This window comes from Danio rerio, chromosome 21 (assembly GCF_052040795.2).
Source record: "Danio rerio strain M-AB ecotype USA chromosome 21, GRCz13ab, whole genome shotgun sequence".
Lineage (NCBI taxonomy): Eukaryota > Metazoa > Chordata > Actinopteri > Cypriniformes > Danionidae > Danio > Danio rerio.
In genome coordinates this window covers 19595125-19614961 of record NC_141041.1, presented here as the reverse complement: position 1 = coordinate 19614961, position 19837 = coordinate 19595125, and the positions used below count along the sequence as shown (strand labels likewise).

The 19837-nt window shown below is 37.1% G+C and overlaps 1 protein-coding gene and 1 long non-coding RNA gene across 35 annotated transcripts in view; both read right to left on the bottom strand.

Annotated features, from left to right (window-relative positions):
* The window catches only part of rimbp2a (RIMS binding protein 2a), an 82663-nt gene extending 62826 nt beyond the window's left edge, over positions 1–19837 (bottom strand). For 24 of the 34 annotated variants that reach the window (XM_087301040.1, XM_087301047.1, XM_087301020.1 and 21 more), the window contains exons 1-2: positions 11489–11703; positions 4311–4454 (exon numbers count right to left, since the gene is read on the bottom strand). Coding sequence is in view for 9 of the 34 variants with exons in the window: in XM_087301013.1 (XP_087157139.1) it covers positions 4311–4454; positions 16915–17040 (270 nt within the window). In the remaining 25 variants the exon portion in view is untranslated. Of the gene's footprint in view, positions 1–4310; positions 4455–11488; positions 11704–16914; positions 17044–18533; positions 18593–18736; positions 18893–19725 lie in introns of those variants that run through there. The other 10 variants (XM_087301007.1, XM_087301011.1, XM_087301009.1 and 7 more) reach the window with 3 other exon arrangements.
* Positions 341–3950, bottom strand: LOC147831889 (uncharacterized). The gene is made up of 2 exons (XR_015520268.1): positions 875–3950; positions 341–572 (listed from the first exon to the last, which is right to left on the bottom strand). It is a non-coding gene; the product is annotated as an uncharacterized LOC147831889 (long non-coding RNA).

Genomic DNA, 19837 nt, shown 5'->3' with positions numbered 1-19837 from the left:
TCTCCAGACCAACATTACTCTGTATTAATTGCTTTTGTCATTATACTCATGACTGTTATTATCAAGAAACCAATTACACTAGACAGGCTTTTCTATTGTTAATGTTTCTGTTACATTCCTTCAGCCATGGTGGGTGAAGGAATGAACACAAGGTTTTCTATGATAGTATACACATTGGCAACGCCATTTGTTGTCTGTCAGAATTCTGTCATTTGAATAAAGTCTATGCATACAGTTGAGGTCAGAATTATTAACCCTCCTTTGAATTTTTTGTTTTTTAAATATTTCCCTAATAATTTTTAACAGAGCAAGGATTTTTTTCACAGTATGTCTGATAATATTTTTTTCTTCTGGAGAAAGTCGTATTTGTTTTATTTTGGCTGGAATAAACACAGTTTTTAATTAGTACGGTCATAATGGCAAAGATAAAATAATTCTGTTTTAGAGATGAGTTACTAAAACTATTATGTTTAGAAATGTGTTGAAAAAATCTTTTCTCCGTTAAAAAGAAATTGGAGAAAAAAATAAACAGGGGGGTAATAATTCAGGGGGGCTAATATTTCCGAATTCAACTGTATGTATTCTGCCAGAAACACACAGTGTAACTCACAAAACTCTCCATTAAATTATAGAATATTTTCGTTGTTAACATTTATTACTTCCTAGGCAGAGGATTGTGATTAGGGAATCTATTTTTTGTCTTTCTGTGGCTTGAATGAAGTCAATATTTGCTTACCAAATTGCGCACTATACAATATGCAATTATACACTATGCCCTCTGAAGTATGAGCACTTATTGCACTCAACTATATAGTGTATGAGATTAGTGTCATCCCAAATGAAACACTAACGTTTTCTTACTTCAAACCTTTACTCTTTCGAGATTCAACAACTGCCAAATTAGTGAAATAAATGACCAAACATTCACCATCAGGAGGTGGCATAATCACATACATGGGAGAATTTTGCTTTGACGATCTAAAAAAAAAGTAAAGAAATCCAACCTCAGTACTCAATAGCTTCTCCTCTTCCACTACGCAAGTTGTGACCACGAGCATGAATGATCAACATTCCACACTTCTGTTTATCAGTTGAATAAGTACATCATCTGGGTATTTAAAGGGCACTTATTTACAAAATGCACTTACACACTTTATTTTTACACTGTAAAAAGTGTTTAGTTACTTTAAGGGAGTAAACCAATTGCCTTAAAAGCAACAAGTTGACTTTACAAAAATAATGTAGCTAAACCCATTGTAACTTGAGATTGTAAAGCTGATTTAACTTGTATAATTGTGCTGATTGCACTCACTTTTTTAAGGTCAACTAACTTTTTACAGTGTCAGACTATTTTAGCATGCCTGTTTATAAATAATTACTGCAATTATTACAATATTACATATTTGGTGCTTCATTAAGTCTATAAAATATACAATTATAGCCTGTATTGAATTTAGAAGTCACACTGGAGTCTGGAAGAGCAAGTTGATTCTACTCATTTGAAAAGAGTTTTGAACTCAGTGTTGACGGTAATGAGTTAGGTAAATACCTTACTATTTCAACTTAAATGGAGTAAGTTCACAGTATTTAGATTAATTTTGTAACTCAAATGTTTTGTAGCAATCGGTTTCCTCAAATAGTTTGAGTTGCTTTAACTTATTGGGTTTTACAGTACTCAGTTGGAGTTGGAGTTCTCTTCATTTGTCAGGTTTTACTGTGCCCAAATTGCTTCATTTACTCAAATGGATTAAGTTCACAGCACCAATTAGGATTCATTTTTGAACTGAAATAGTTTGTTGCAATCAGTTTCCTCAAGTGGTTTGAGTTATCTTAACTTTTTGGGCTTTACAGTGTACAAAATCAAGTAGTACAGTGCATAAGTTTGCAATTTGGGATGCACCAAATGTTTTGTATGAAAGTTATAACAATATGATTATGCTTTCCATTTGGCATTTGAAACTTTAAACACATTGGAGCCACTTTGATCATTTTTAAAGTGAACATTTTGAGGTTTGGTGATTAGATTAACTAATTTAGACTGCAAAATGGAATGCAATGCGTCTAGTGTAGCCACCAAAGTAAATGAGAGCCTCGGCAGAGTAAAAGTTTTCTAAAAGCAAAAGTGTTTCTAAATCATGTAAAATAAATGACCCCCCTTACCTGACCAGACCCCACCCCTAAACCTAACCATGTGAGCCACACAATCACACAACATGGTCAAAAAATGCTCCTATGTTTTGGCCTCTCGCACTGATTTGGTACCTCCCATTACTTTCTTGCAGAGATAGAATATTTGATGGACATTGGTCACCAGAGCTGAAAAATATCCTAGGAAACTCTGAATGGCAGTGCATTCACCACAGGACAAGCATTGACGTAGAGATGGAGCGGGTGGTTCCTAGGTAGCGGCAGGCGTGAGACACTTCCTCTAGAGACAGAAGGTCATTCCTCACCACAGGTTCACTCTCTGCACTGTCCATCAGAGGCAGTCGCCTGGCAACCTGCCACAGGACTCACACTGCAACGACTGCCACGGCACATTCGCCTGGTTACTATCACAACTGAAGCTAATAAATGAAGAGGTGTGATCGTTTAGAATCTGAATCAATGCCAGCCTTGGCAGACTTGACGTTGCCTTCTCTCTGTTTCAATTAAACAACTTGAGGCATGCTTGAAATAAAACAGGACAGATGATTTGTCTGCAGTATAAGTTTAGTACAAAAGTTTGTTTGAATAAAAAAAAACTGCAATATTACTACTGTACTTTTGATATCAGTACAGACCTATGTGATTAGTTGGTGTTGTAATGATTGCTTTAATCTTAGTAACTAAATGTGACTTGTACTGTTTCCCAGAGATGGGATGCAGCTGGAAGGGCATTCGCTGTGTAAAATACGTACGTTGGCGGTTCATTCTGCTGTGGTGACCCCAGATTAATAAAGGGACTAAGCCGAAAAAGAATGAATAAACGTGACTTGAACTATTTTAAACTACAGGTTTAATGTGCAAAGTATTAAAAGGGAAATTGTCAGTTTGTTCCTTTTCACTCTGATGTCATTCCAAAACCAGTTCTTTTTTTAAGTTGAACAATATGTGAGATTTTGAAGAATACCCTGGCCAATTTTTCAGTAAAATGAAAGTAAAAACAGCTTTAAATTAAGCTCCAAAATGACTTTAAATATATATATGTGTGTGTGTGTGTGTTGTAAAGAAATCTACGTTTTTGAAACTAATAAATAGAGCAGAGGTCAATGATTTATTTTAAATATTTAGCCTGATATGTCTACTCTTCCGAAATATTATGTTTCTTAAAATAAAATGAATTGTGTTCAGTGGAGAATTTTTTTTTGTTTGTTTTGTTTTACCCAGACATTTTAAAAAAAGAGAGCAGTAATGACAAAACTGTGTCACCATAAAACTGTGGTATTTTTATTCAAGGTTGTCATACTATAAAAAACTTATACCGCTCATCTATACCGCTTGTCTTTAGACTGTGGGGAAAACCAGAACACCTGGAGGAAACTTACAGAAACTCGAGGAGAAACGCCCACTGGCCCAGTCGGGACCCAAATCAGCGACCATCTTGCTGTGAGGTGACAGTGCTAAGCACTGAGCCACCATGCCACCCACCATGTCAAGTTCATAAACAAACATTATTCTGATATTCTCAATGTTCACAAATATTCATTGATAGTCATTTGAGTGAATCAGACCAACGCCCAAGTTCTGTATAAAAAATGGTTTTCAACCATGACCAGCCTCTGTGTAAGAAAGATTATAAGAAGACGTCTCTTTTAGAGTTGCAAGGTAGGATGTCATAGGGGTTTGGGACAATGTGAGGATGAGTAAATGATAACAGACGTCTTATTTTCAGCTGAACCATCCCCCTAAAAACCTTTAACCTTTACTGTACAGTAAAGTTTGTCACAGACATCAAACTTTTTCAAGTTAAAGCTCAAGTTAAATTTGTGCATGTCACTTCCCATCTCCATTCAGCGGGACGAAATTGATCTGTTGCAACTGAGGTTTGTAACAAAAGCCATTATTATGGTCTGTCAGCTTTCCATTACCAACCTGTCCACCCTCACCAGTGGGCTTGTTTCCAGGGCAACAGCTCCAGCATCACACCACTTGGAACACAGTAGAAGATTCTGCAACTTCCTGTCCATTTTACCTTATAGAGAACAGCTGTTGCTTTCACTCACTACACTGTACACCAGAGGAAAGTATTCTCAGACAATATACCCAAATCCACAAGTCTGCCAAAAACTGGAAAACTAAGCAACAATAACAAACACAAACTCACTTACCAGGAATCGGTGCTGCTGTTTCAGCTGTCTGAGGGCTGCTAGCTCTAGTTTAAGAGCTCTGTTCTTGTCCTCTAGGAGGCGGCAGCGATTGACATGGTGGGCTGTGTGAGAGGCCAGGTGCAACGGCTGGGCCTCCTGCTTCAACTGCAAAGGAAGAGGGCAGACAGGACAGTGACTTACTAAGCAAACTTTAAGAGTAAGCCAAGAAAGCATCATACTGCATGTTAAAGGTGAAATTAGTACCTTTTTTCAGAAATGTTAACTGTAAGTACCATTTAAAGTTATAGTTCACCCTAAAATAAAATTAGCCCCACCATTTACTGTCTCTTGTGTTGTTTTAAAGCTTTATGAGTTTCTTTCTTCTGTTGAACTCTAAAGAAGATATTTCAAGAGTTCACATTTAGCTGATGATTGATTATAAGCTACTTTGGCATGCTGTCCCAGGAGAGACCCTGAGCACATAAAATCCTTGAGCCCGGGGCTCACTCCCGTTGCAAGGCGAGAGGGAAGTTTGAGCTCAGGAAGATCTTGAGAACTTCCCTGTCATGGTGGCTGAAGAGCAGATAGTTGCTCCTAAGGAGAAAAGTACTAGATAGGAGCAGGACTATGGTGTTGATTTGGATTAGTCAATAAACTTAAGTTGCATGTTTTTAATCATTGAGAGGAAACCGGGAAACTCGGGGGAAACCCACATGAGCACGGGGAGAACGTGCAAACTCCGCACAGAAACATCTGCTGGTTTGGTAAAGCCTGGAACCACAGACATTCTTGCTTTGAGGCAACAGTGCTAAGCACTGGGCCACCGTGTCACCCATCTAGGAAGGAGAAGGAGTGGAAGGAGGGATTCTTCAAAACGAGGATATCGGTAATGCGTAACCCAGGGTATTTGTAGTAGCTTAGTCATCTGAGTCATCTGATTGGTACATTGAGAATTAGATAATGCGGGTCCAGCCGCTAGCAATCATAAGCATGTGATCCTCTCGAAATTAGTTTATAAATCAACTTCACTTCACTTCAAATCCTGGTTGATCTTACAGTTCCCATTGACTTCCTTCACAGGGAAAAATGACTATGAAAGATATATAGGTAGCATCAACCAGAATCCTTCAAAATAACTCAATTTGTGTTCAACAGAAGAAAGAAACTCAATTAGATTTTGAACAATGATGACAGAGATTTTATTTTTGGGTGAACAATCCCTTTAATGGTTTCTCTAATAAATGTACAGTGGCTCTGTGACTTTTGCAACTAGTTTGGTTATGCTAAAAACTTTGATGATCCGTGGCTTAGACAGGGATTTGTGGTGGAACAGAGAATTCAACCTGTTTGAAGTTGTCATATTTTTGGCAATTGTGCCAAAATTAAACAGTACACTGGGCATGTTCATTAAAAAAGTATTACAATTTAGCTTTATTAGCTTATTTCTACATATAACCCTGGAATTGTATTTCTCATCGACCCATGATAGGGCCCAACACAAATCGCTTAGGAAAAACAGATAAACTGGTATGTTTATGGTGTGTTTTACCCAGACTAACAAACGGCCAATGATTCAATAAATGTGAACTTTAACAGTTCAACACCATTCAGCTTTGTCTTGGTTTAATCTTGATTTACTATTTTATTTCAGGTTGTAACAACATCAAAACATATGTGTAACTTAAAAATTTAACTAGTAACATTTATACTGCAAACAATCACACCCAGACAATCAAGTGTTGCTTGTTCCATCCCTCCCCCCACTCCCACCCCCCTTTTTTTCATATTCTTGCCAACTGTGTAAATGAAGCTGAATTGCCTTGGAAGAGATCTGTTCCCAAACCTAGACCAGATCCATTATTTTACTCAGGGTTACTCTCATGAAATAACAAAGGAATTGCACGAAACGCTTAGATGCTGAGAAATATTACTTATACTTTAGCACACTCTGAGATTGCTCAGTGCCTTCTGAAGTATAGAATTCAAAGGTTTAAGTAGTGATGCATAATATATTGGCAGCCATGTTGGTACCAGTAGATAAAGGCTTATTGTTATGTTATTATCAGCTCAACTAAACTATCAGTGGATAAATTATGGATTATTTCTATTTGTGGATCCACTTCAGATACATTCTGCTGGCCATAAGGGTCTTGTCTGGTGCATTTCACATTTATTTAATATGTGAGAGCAACACCTGTTTCAGTGATCTATTTAAATGATATAGAGAATATACAGCTGTTCTCAAGTAGAACCATTAAACAAACATTCAAATGTTACAATAACATAAAAGTGCTTCCTTGACAAAAAAAGTGCTTACTTGACTGTTTACTTTGCCCTACATTACAACCTACTATTATTATATTATTATTACAACCTACTATAATATTATTATTATGATGATTATGATTATTATTATTATTATTTTCATTATTATAACCTACTACATACTTTTTACTCTATTTACTATTTACTAACCCTCAAGTGGTTCCAAAACTTGATGGGCTCTATTTTAACGATCTAGGTGCAAAGTCTAAAGTGTATGGTGCAAAAGCATTAAGGCATGTCTGAATCCCCTTTTGCTATTATAAAGATCAAAAAATACCTTTTGCACCCTGACGCATGGTCTAACAGGGTTGTGCTTATTCTCTTAATGAGTTATGGGTGTGTTTTAAGCATAATGTGCATCTCCCATTCCCTTTTTATAGCCAGTTGCACCATTTTACATGGTGGACTTTGTAAAAGAAAAAACTGAACAAATCACTAGCAAGAAAACAAGTAAACAGGGCATCTGCAGAAGGATAAAAAATGAGCCTCCTCCTCCTCCTCTTTACTTTACTTTTACTCTTTACTTTACTCCTTTACCTTCGTAGAGAAAGGAAATGATGAAAACTGGAGTGAGTGAAGAGTGAAGACATCCATTAGTCTCTATATTTAATTTTGTATCCTAAGTGCAAAGATTTGTTTCAAAACTATTTCTAAATTCAGTTCTAATTTCCAGCAAACAAATAAAAGTACAATAATAACTAAGTGTGATCAAAAAACTGAGTTATATCCAAACACATGTCCTATTCTTATGCCCCATATGGTGATGCATATGTCTCCAAAACCTGAAAGGTGGACAAATATATATATTTTTATTAAAACAAATATAAATATGCATATAAATAATAATAATAATAATAATAATAATAATAATAACGTTATACAAATGCAAGTTGTCATGTATTATGCAAGTTGTCATGAATAAACTGAAAAAGCCCCCTAAGATGAGGCATGGAGGCAGTGGTTTTTATATTTATGTAGAAAATAATCATTTTTGTAACATTTTAATTCTTTATATTTTTCATATGTAAAGATATTTGTGTACTGCTGTACATCTTCTGTTTATTAGGTATTTGTAAGGATTTTAGACTACATAGGCGCATAATTAACGTGCTTTGCACTGGTCTTTTGACCAACTTTTGTTGGTCAATGGCACAGTCTATTTCAGTTCCTCAAAATAGCAACGTGCCAACAATGCACCTTAACACACCTCCTTTATAGACCAGAACACCCATGAGTCCATAAAGTGGTGCAAATGGATTTGCTATTTAAACAACGTGGAGCAAAACATGAAAATTAGGGTTGTGTTGATCTAAAAATAGCAACAAAACTGTCATACACATATTGCCCCTTATTGCGCCGGGTGTGTAATAGGGCCCGATCAGTTTCTTTATTTTGTTGAACACAAAAGAAGAACCACTGACTTCATTTCCATATAAAAAAAAAAACAAATACTATGAGCATCAATGGTTATAGGTATCCAACATTTTTCAAAATATCTTTTGAACACAATTATATAGTGTTCAACAAAAGAAAGAAATTCAAACAAGTTTGAAACATGTGAAGGGTGAGTAAATGATTCAGTTTTTGGTGAACTAACCCTTTAACCTTGAGAATAACATAATAATGGTTACATACTTTAAAAGAAAACAAAACTCTACATTTCAAAGTTTCTAAGATATATAGTAATTCTTAAATTTACAATAAAAAAGCACAAATAAAGAAACATTATCAAGTTTAAAATTAAAAAAAGAATTTTTAAGTTTAATATTCCACTTTCTGTGTGTTCGCCAGAACTGATTACAGTACACTTGGGGGATCAAATACAGCATCATTAATTATGAGACACAAATACGATTAAGCCTTAAACTCTCAAATCAACTGCCAACCTTTTGGTCTGTAGAGCCATTGCCAAAAACACAACAGTTGCCAATCACACGAAGGCCTCTGATGTGTGTTTCAAAGCTTTTGCGTCTGTTTTGTGTGTGGATGTGTGTCTGTGTGGATTTTACTGAGGGATCTTACATAATCTCAGAAAACAGTCTGTTGTATCAGAATAGTAATACTACCAATCACACAGTCGTGTGCGTGCCAGGTCTCCAGCTGGTTTGCATGATACACTACATTAGCAGACTCAGTCACAGCCAGTAAACCTACTGCCCCATCCGTATCAACCCAACCAGAGCCAACAGAGCCACGGGAACACAGACTGGCTAACCACAAGGCCCAAAATATACAACTTATCATTTATAAAAAGTCAAAAGCTCTTCAAGAGGGATGGAAGGAGCTAATCATCCATTAGACCAATGCATCAAGCAGACTGTAATAAAAAAAAGAGAAAGAGTATTCGCAAACAGACCTTGACTAAAGAAAGACCTCTCGCTCCAGTTGTGCACCAGCTGCTCTGGGACCAAGATGATGGGACATGGACACCTAACATATAACCCAATGTATATGGTTTTTGACCTGTCATTGCATTTTCATTATCACACATGACAAAAAATATGTAATTATCATTGTCATCATTTAAAATGCACAAAAGGTCATAGACCTGATGGGATCTATTTTTTTTTTCAGCCAAATGTCAAAACGGTCCAATGGTGTAACTGTCTCAAGCATAGTTCAACTAATTACAGCTCTTATTAATTAAATCATTAATTAACACCCCAGGAGTAATTTTACTTAATACATTTTGTCACTGAAAACCATGCTCTCTGGTGTGACACTATATGCTCATTTTAAATCGGTAATTCCATGGATAACTTTATCAGTTGATGGACCCTATTTAAAATCATGTGACTAAAGCCCGCTGTGAAGCCCATGATGTGCAAATCTCAGAATCTTTCATATATTTTAACTTTTCTGGAACAACTAGTAAAATGGTTATATTTTGTTGTCCTTTGGTGTGACACTCCTACTTATTGAAAATTTCCAACAAGTCATGAAGAAAAAGATTATTATTTAATACATATAGAATAATGCCAGATCAGATAGATCAATGTGAGTGCTAAGTGTTGTGTTATACCAACACTAAGCTTGTAGGTTTAAAACCAGCGTAGAGCATCATTCATGAGTTTCTATAGGCGACATGATGGCTTAGTGGTTAGCACTATCGCATCACAGCAACAAGGTCGCTGGTTCGAGCCTAGGCTGGGTCATTTGGCATTTCTGTATGGAGTTTGCATGTTCTCCCAGTGTTCATGTGAGTTTCCTCCGGGTGCTCCGGTTTCCCCCACAGTCCAAAGACATGCTCTATATGTGAATTGAATAAACTAAATTGGCCGTAGTGTACGTGTGCGAATGAGTGTGTTTGGATGTTTCCTAGTACTGAGTTGCAGATGGAAGGGCATAAAAAAATATGCTGGATAAGTTGGTGGTTCATTCCACTGTGGCGAAAATGAATGAATAAATGACATATAATTAAATAGCACTATATGAAGATAAATGTCCAACCAATGAATATAAATCACTCTTACTGCATATGTGTATTACTAAGAGTGGTTCGTCTTAATTTTTGTTGCCCTACCATAGAACATTTTTACAGTACAGTTCATTAATTAGTTCATTTTTCTTCGGCTTAGTGACTTATTTATCAGGGATCGGTACAGCGGAATGAACCACCAACTATTCCAACATATGTTTTTCACAGCAGATGCCCTTCCAATCGCAACCTAGTACTGGGAAACACCCATACACTCTCTCATTTACACATGCTCTAATGCACTATATGGCCAATTTTGTTTATTCGATTCACCTGTACCGGATGTAGCGGCACTGTGACACAGTGGGTAGCACGTTCACCACACAGCAAGAAGGTTGCTGATATGAGCCTTGGCTGGGTCAGTTGGCATTTATGTCTGGAGTTTGCATGTTTTCGTCGTGTTGGCATGGATTTCCTCTAAGTGCTATGGTTTCCCCCACAGTCCAAAGACATGCGGTATAGGTGAGTTAGGTAAGCTAAATTGGCCGTAGAGTATGTGTGTGAATGAGAGTGTATGGATCCCAGTGATGGGTTGCGGCTGGACGGGCATCTGCTGCATAAAACATATGCTGGATAAGTTGGCTGTTCATTCCACTGACCCCTGATGAATAAAGGGTCTAAACCGAAATGAAAATGAATGAATGAATGAATGAATGAATGAATGAATGTACCGCATGTTGGGGAAACTGGAGCACCCAGAGGAAACCCACACGAGAACATGCAAACTCCACACAGCCATGCTAACGGGCCCAGTAGGGACTCAAACCAGTGACCTTCTTGCTGTGAGTCAACAGTGCTAACCACTGAGCCACTGTGCCAGTACAGTTCAGTAAAAAGTACCAAATGTTTTTTTGAAAGACTCAATATAGATAGTAAGTAACCCCTTAAATTTACTCAAAAATCAGACTTAAAACTACATCAATACAAAACAATTCTTCAATGATGGTAATTTACAAAAAAATATTTTTTCCCACTCATTATTATTCCTTATCAACTACCAACATATTTACAAGCGCAAAACCATGACCTTGACTAGCCATAGCCAGAAATGTCCAGAAAATAAATATATGAACTCCCCAAAGATCAACTCCTATCCTCAGTGTGCTTACGTCCTCTGAACTTCCTGTAGAGGACCAAGCAACAAGGCTTTAACACAATCCACCACCTGACTCCAGATGCCGCCAGGTCTCTCTGCACATCTGGACCATGCCATAACTGTAGGATGCTCTCTTGTCTCGCTTTGCAGTATTCCAGAGCTGGAACGAACCAGCGTGCACTCCATTCTGAGCCAAGGAGGGGCGACACGTAGCCATAGCGGCGCAACATTACACACACATTCGCTTTGCTACAGTACTGATCTCATTCTTATTAAACGTGATCTGTGTGTGCACTGTACCTTAACGTTAGCCGCTTCCACCGCTGTTTCTCCTCGCAGGCGCTCCCGCTCCGCTATATCACCAGCTGCCAGGAGTGGCAGTGACGACACGTCTGCGGTGTGTGTATTGTGTGTGGCTCTGTGCTCATGCGTGTGTGTGTGTCCCTGCAGAAGCCCTGAGCTGGAACACGAGACAGACAGTGTGAGAGCGTCTCCAGGCTCTCTAGGAGTGGTGCGACAGAACGATGCGTTCCCTTTCTTGTTCCCTTTCTCTCTCCATCCTCACACACACACACAGTCAATGCGCATGCTCCCGGTGCACTCTCCTGCTCTCATACAGTATGCACACACAGGCTTTCTCTCTCTATCCTACACTTGCACACTCACACATGGAGAGTAGTGAAGTGTAGAGCCACTCCCATCACTGATGTGTAAATCATTCGCCTTTTCACGCATGGATTTCTCTTGCTGCAAGAGCGAGTTCAATGCATCATTTGCAGTGTTGCTATTAGTAGTATTTTTGAATTAAGAATGGCATTCACAAATTCTGTATTGTGAGATTATACATATGCATGTATAATAGTCTATATCTGGGGGTTTTCAGGAATGTCTTAATTATTTGCTTATTTTTAGATGCCAATTGTATTTTGATTGTCTGTTTCCTTCGCTTTATTATAGACCATTTTGAAGCATGTAAACAATAAAAATGGTCCTAATGTATTTCCTGTTTTACATTTTTAATATTTATAGCTTTCGAGAATTCAAACAGGTCCATATATTGATGAATAATGCTATGGTAGCTGTTTTAATGTTAAGTCATGACTGGATTTCCTCTAATTACAGTTATGAAATAGTCTGACAGCAAGCAGAAATTGTTCATGGGGCAATGACATAACCACATTGAAATGGTCTATATCCTGTATCTATGCTCGAAGTCTGTTCATTCATTCATTTCCTTTTCGGCTTAGTCCCTCCTTTAGTAATCTGGGGTCACCACAGAGAAATGAACCGCCAACTTATCCATCATGTGTTTTACGCAGCGGATGCCCTTCCAGCTGCAACCCATCTCTGGGAAACATCCATACACACTCATTGCCACTCATACACTAGAGACAATTTAGCCTACCCAATTCACCTATACTGCATGTCTTTGGACTGTGGGAAAAACCGGAGTACCCGGAGGAAACATGCAAACTCCACACAGAAATGCCAATTACCTCAGCCGTGGTTCGAACCAGCAACCTTCTTGCTCTGAGGCGACAGCACTACAAATTTTCTCGAAGTCTGTATGAAACCAAAATTCACATTGTTTATTTTGCTAGCGCAATTCTTATTTTTTAAATGAACAATTGATGTTTCTGCATTTAAAGCTTGAAAGTGAGACTTTTATTTCAGTGTTATTTCTAACTGAAATGAGATAATGATAATGATAATTTTTTAGCATCACTCCCCCATAGCAAACTAATAGTACGAGGGGAGTGGTTAAAAATATTGTGAGTTCAGCCGGCAGCTAGGACTCTGCAACTCTCACATGATTGCCTACTTGAAGCAAACCAGGGCTGTGCCTGATCAGTACCTGGATGGGAGACCGCATGGGAAAGCTAGATTGCTGCTGGAAGTGGTGTTGGTGTGGTCTGTGTGGGTCCTAATGCCCCAGTATATTGATGGGGACTCTATACTGCTCAGTGAGCGTCATCTTTCAGATGAGACGTTAAGTGGTCTCAGTGGTCGGTAAAAATCCCAGCATGTCCTTTGAAAAAGAGTAGGGGATTAACCAAATTTGCCCACTGGCCTCTGACCATCATGGCCTCCTAACCATCCCCATATCATAATGGGGTATATGCACACAGACTTTTAATTTCAATCCGCTAACCCCAGGGCTTATAGTTAAAAGTCATTCCATACAAAATCGCCGCGTTTAAGACCTGAACTTCACTGCCTGGCTGGGATACGATATAATGTGGGTCTCAGACCAAACAAGAAGCACTGCATTAAATTATGTTTTTAACATCATGTGTATAAAATATGGAAATTAATTTTACCTCAGTATTTTCAATAGAATTTCTGCACTAGACTAACGCTTATGACGGCCTTTCGTCTTTTTTTCTGCTTTAACAACCAAATGGAGGCTTAAGTCTATTTACCTGCAATATATTTGAATTACATTCCAATGTCAGTGCTGTAAAAAGAACCTTATGAAATTAAAAATAGTTACATAAAGCTTTCACCGGAAGTTCATCATTGGCTTCGTCTCCACCAATCAGCTAATGTGTGGTGTGTGGTCTGGCGCAATATGGCTGCCGTTGTGTCATCCAGGTGGATGCTGCACACTGGTGATGAATGAGAAGATTCCTCCCAAAATTGTGTAAAATGCTTTTTAGTGTCCAGTAAAGCACTATATAAAGGTAAGGAATTATTATTATTATTATTATTAAGCCATCAAACTGCCATCAACAGAGAAGGACCGGCACTTCAAATGCAGAAGCAAATGGTCAGAGTTTTATTGAAGATTACCAAATTAAAGTTTTTTTTTTTTTTTTGTGGATTAACTTGAACGGATTAATAGTTTGCCTGAAAAATAACAATGTGTGCTAGCAAAATAAATATTGTAGACACAAACCTTAAGGTTTTTTACATTTGGCAAAAAGGCTGTTCATTATGCTAAACAATACAGTGTTTCAAGAGCTACGCTGTAATGAACCCAGATGTGGCATACAAACCTAAGACAGACTGCATGTCTGTCCCTCACAGCATCATATCGGTTTGGGAAAAATTAAATATGGCGACTTTGTCCCATAGTAATCAATCCGAGTGTCCTCTACTTTCATTATCTCTGTTTTTATGCAATCAATCCTGTTCTCCGTATGCCACCTGGAAACACACATTGCTGTTACTATCTAGCCCTGCTGTGATTTGCGTTATCTCATGGAACAGAGGAGAAAAACAGGGCCGCTCCATCCCATTCATTCAGCAAGTTGAGGGGAAATTAAGTTCACCGTCTCATATCACAGTTACATCAGATTTTAATGCACACAGAGGTATTAAGAGGGATTACGTAGACAGCGTGCTAGGCACATCCTGGCCATTAGCCACTCTTTGCGCTGAGGAAACAGAACAGGTCTCGTTGGAGACAAAAAAAAATGGAAACAGATTCCCAATACAGAATGTGTTACAGTCTCCTCTGCTCTGTTGCCAAGCAACCCCAGCTGCTCCTGTAGTGCGGCCTGGCCTCTTCCCTCTCCTCCCCATCCCCCTGCACTGGGGCAGTCCTCTACAAATGCGTCAGTTTAAGATGCAATGTCTATTCTCAAGGGAGGAGACCAGGCCTGCACTTCCAAGATGATCCTGATAGGACAATGCATTGCAACCACACCCTCTGTCTGGATGCATCACCTGTCATTTCCACACATAACACAAACACCCCCTTCATTGGCTGGCATAGCCAATAGTGCTGGTTCGTTTACTCTGATTGGTAGAAGAGGATGTTAGACTGTGTAACTGTAAATATAGCAAGATGGCGCCACCTTGTGTACAAGTACAATCATTGATACTACAACTTGTGCATGGATCTTTAGGCTGGATTTTGAGTTATGCCATGTCATACCTGAAATTATTTATTTATTTATTTATTAACAATGTTTTTACTAAATATAAATTTAAACTTAAACTAACTTTCTTGTTTATTTATTTATTAACTTTTATGGTTTCCTTCTCTTTATTACTTTTAGAATGTGCATTGTTTGTTGGTTTGTATTGATATGTTTGTTATTAATAATTAAGATGGTAACACTTTACAATAAGGTTCATTAGTTAATGCATTTACTAACATGAACTAATCATGAACAACACATGTACAGCATTTATTAATCATAATTAAACATTTACTAATGCATTATTAACATTCAAGTCCATGCTTGTTAACATAAGTTAATGCACCATGAGTTAACATGAACTAACAACGAACTACTGTCTTTTCATTAACTAACGTTAACTAACATGAACAAATATAGTAGTAAATGTATTGTTCATTGTTTGTTCATGTTAGTAAATGCATTAATTAACATTAACTAATGAACCTTATTGCAAAGTAATGAACCTTATTGCAAAAATCAAAATTCTAATTTTGTGTACCACTAGCTAGTTAGGGAAACTTCCAATTAAATGAACTGAAACTACTTATTTTGAAGAATAAGACTGTGCTACAAATAATACAAATGTGTAGAGAAATCTGAGCAAACTTGGTCTGTGCTTTATATCTGTCATAAAAATAATGATATGCTTGGTGTTTCAACGTGACATTAGTATCAGAAGAATTTTAGTGACCATGCAAACTCTTTTGAGTTTAGTGTGTTTTGTTCCTCCATTACTTTCTCTGTATTTTCTACAGTGGATTAATATTTACCTTGCCCATAATACTGCAGCAAAAAGACCTTAGGTTTTAATTGATGGTGTGCTGAAAGTATTTTTTTAATTGTAATAAGTTTCCTTTTAATATTTGATGGGTGAACTGTGAGGAGAACAGGTGTGTAAAGAGTACTGAAAAATCATTCTGAAGCTAAAGTGCCATTACTTGCCAAAACATGTAGTGTAGAGTAAAAGTATCTGTTCAAAATACTACTAAATAAATACTCAAAGTAAGAGAGAAAAGTATCCCCTCTCAAAGTACACAAGAGTAGACAGATTTTTTAAAGCATGATTTGATCTGACGGGAACTACAGGACTGATTTCTAATCATTGTAAACAATAAATAAACAAACAGAAAGTACTGACTGCAAAATAGCCCAGTGAAATACCAATGCAGAACTTAAAATACGCATTTTTTAAAATTGTTTATTAAAGTACCATTAGTAAAGAACAATTCCTGATAAAAATCTCTCAACTACAGTAATTTGAGCATTTGTAATTCAATACTTTAGCCCTCTAGAGGTGAATAATGCCACCTTATTGTGCTCAGTTTTTTCCTCACCAATTGTTTAGTTTAATAGATGTTATTCCTATAATTCATGCAAAGCATCCTGGAAAGTTGGAAAAAGGTGGATATAAGACACTATTAGGCCAATTTACACCAAATAGTCAAATGCCAGCAAACAAGCCTGTTGGAGTTTCTTGGATCTTTGTGTTACCCAGTGTCTGTTGCTGATGGTCAGAAAACATGAACATGAACGTTAGTTGGATTGCGGAATGTCTAAGCAGTATAATATAAAATTCCAACAACTCCCGGGCTTAATCTGACCAGGGAGCAGATAGACCCTCCACGTTAATGCCTTTTTAGCCTTGAGAAGGATCATTTAATTAATTGTTTAAATGCATGGCAATTGTTGTGGCACTATGAACATGACAGTAATTATTTCACACTATTCTAATTACAACAGCCAACTTGTTTATTGGTGTTTTGTCTACACAGTGTAAGTTAATCTTTCGAGCTGAAATGAAACAGAATTACTCACCTTTTTTTTAGCCCGGGCATGACTGGCATCTCGTGCTGCAATGATTGCCAACTGTCGCTGAATCCACAGTAGTTCTGTTTGTGACTGCTTGAGAAGCAGCTCGATGTCAGTCCTTTCACCACGCATCTCCTACCACACACACAATAAAGTGATCAGCAAAAATTTGTTAGGTTATCTTGCACAAATATACATTTGGCCTACTGTGGACTTTTAAAAAAAGTACATAGGGATGCATCAATTTGCATAAGTAATTTTGTTGAATTTTTAATCAGCTTTTTACAAAAGAAAGAAAGAATTGAGCTTAAAAAGTGTGTCTATCATATTCTAATGTGTTAAAACAGAGTATATACAGGAATCAGAGTAAAATCAATAGCTTTTAAAGACTCTTTCCATACATTTTAAAACCTTATAACCACTTTAGGTTTCGACCGGAAACACTGGCGAGATTTTAACTTACAGTATACTTACTAAATAATAATGCAAGAAGGTAATCCACAACTAAAACATTATTCATATACTGAATAAAAAGCTAATAAATTGAGTTAATTCAGCAGGTTGACACCTAAAGAACTGCAGAAATAATGGTGTTGCCCTGGTTATTGCAGTAAACAAAGCAGCATGATGTCATATCTAGCAGGATTTCATTGATTTCATCACAGCATCCTCATATTCTCAGATTTAATTCAGGCAAATTTTAGCATACATTTCAGAATCAAAAATTATATAAATTTAATACCTTGCAAAATAGCATTTAAGACTGTTTAATACTTCTTAAGGGCCGTAAATTTCTCTACACTGATTTATTAACTTTTAATACTTTTTAAGACCCCGCGGCCACCCAATTACCACAATATACCACAACAATACAATAACCACAACATAATAACACGCAAATTTGAATTGGGATTGTGTAGACACAAAATCCTGATTAAAAATATCTAATACTAATAATTGTAAACAGTAATTTTCTGATTTTATAACACACACACACACACACACACACACAACACATTTTAGCCCTCTATGTAAAAATTCATGAATCGAGTATGGGAAAGACAAGGGAGATCCCAGCTGTTTAGTGACAAGAAAGTGGCTGCTCTTGCCCTCTGCCCTACTGAGACACATTACACCTGCCTACAGTTCAGCAGCTCGCCACAGGCAGCATAGAGACTGACACAACACCTTAATCCAACACTACTGCAGTGAGCAGCTATTAGAGGTGACAGGTGACCTGTGACCAAAGCACAGCCAGAAAATAAACCTTTAAACTAGAAACTATTTGTTATGAACTACATTAACTGATGTACTGTACAATTACATGAACCCATTTTTTTTAAAATGTCTTCTATACATTCAAGTGTGTTATTAGGGAATTTTAAACATCTGTAGAAACATCTGCAGTGAATTAAAACATTTTGTTTTTGTCAAACAAGTCAATTTTAGAGCTTTAATTTGTAATTAGTAAACAAATCTAAAAATAAAATGAACTTTAATTAAATATTTTGAAATAAATCACAAAACAAAGTACAAAACATGTATTGACATGAAAAAAAAAACATATAAAAATACTGCACATACACACGTTCACACACAGAGAGTTGAATTTTCCCCTTCCTTACCTTTGATGTTGACTGTTCTTTTCGTCTTTTATTGAGGTCTTTCTGACAGCAGCTCAACTCTGAGGAAAACAGTGTTCTGTTACATTCTGTTACAGGTACAGGAAGGTCGAGTGCAAGTGAGACCTTGACATTTCCTCCAAGGTGTAACAAGGTGTGAATGTGAGAAGGTGCCAGAGATGACAGAGAAAGAGAGAGAGATATACCGCCTGTTCTCCATGTTGTGCTCCTATGCTGAAAGATGTAGAATAAGCCTGCTTCTTGTAACACATGCAGCAGAGACAGCTAGTATGTGCGTCTAAATCTTCTTCTCCTCCTGCCGCTCCCACAAGTCACTGCTTGCTGAGTGACCATATGGCAGACTGAAGATGGACAGAGATGAATCAAAAATTAGAAATGAACTTAGACAAAGAATATATACTGCAGGTATTGTATTGTGTTTGTTTACAGCATTGTATATTAGGTATTTGGTTTGTTTGTACTGTAGATAGTTATTGCAAGTATGGAGTTTAATAAACAGCTAGGATGTAATGAAGCTGGTGTGAGTCAAGTGTACAGTGGATCTATATTTAGAAACAACAGACCTGTTCCTGCTTAGCTGTTCTTCCTCTGTCAGGACTGGAGAGCTATTAATATCACTATTTGGGTGTGGGACGATACTAAATTTATTTGAACACCTCACCTCCTCCTGAGATTAGGCACTAAACCATTCCATTTTGAGCTTTTTTGCAATGAATTGTTGTCAATTATTCAATTGTTTGTAAATGTTTGTGGAAGGCAGGACTTTTACCATTTTACCAGGAGTTTTACTATTAACAGGCAAGTGAAATATTGCATGTGTGGTTATGGTCAAAATTACTGGCCCTTACCCTTGGTAAATACAAGCAAAGAATGAATATAAATATGTTGTGTTTATTCATATTATCTTTTATTTAAAATAAAAAACACAAAAGTTTTACTTTTTTAACAAAAAATAAAAATTATAAACGATGCAAATTTATTTTCAGAGCCTTCTTTGCTCATAATTATCAAAGGTGCCAATAATTTTGACCATAACTTTTGTGTCTAACACATACATGTATGCTTTAAATTTTTAATGAAGTGAAAGTTAAAAGTGTCCTTTTTTCTCTGTCATGACATATTTGAACGGTCCTTAGATTAGAAAGAAAATGTAGGATGGTGCATGACTTCATACCTTGGAAACCAAATGGATTGTTGGAAGATGGGTCTTGATAACACAATGAAAAAAGATTGACGAATAGACGAAGGCAGAGAAGATAGCCCCTCCTGAAAGGTATTCCATGTGC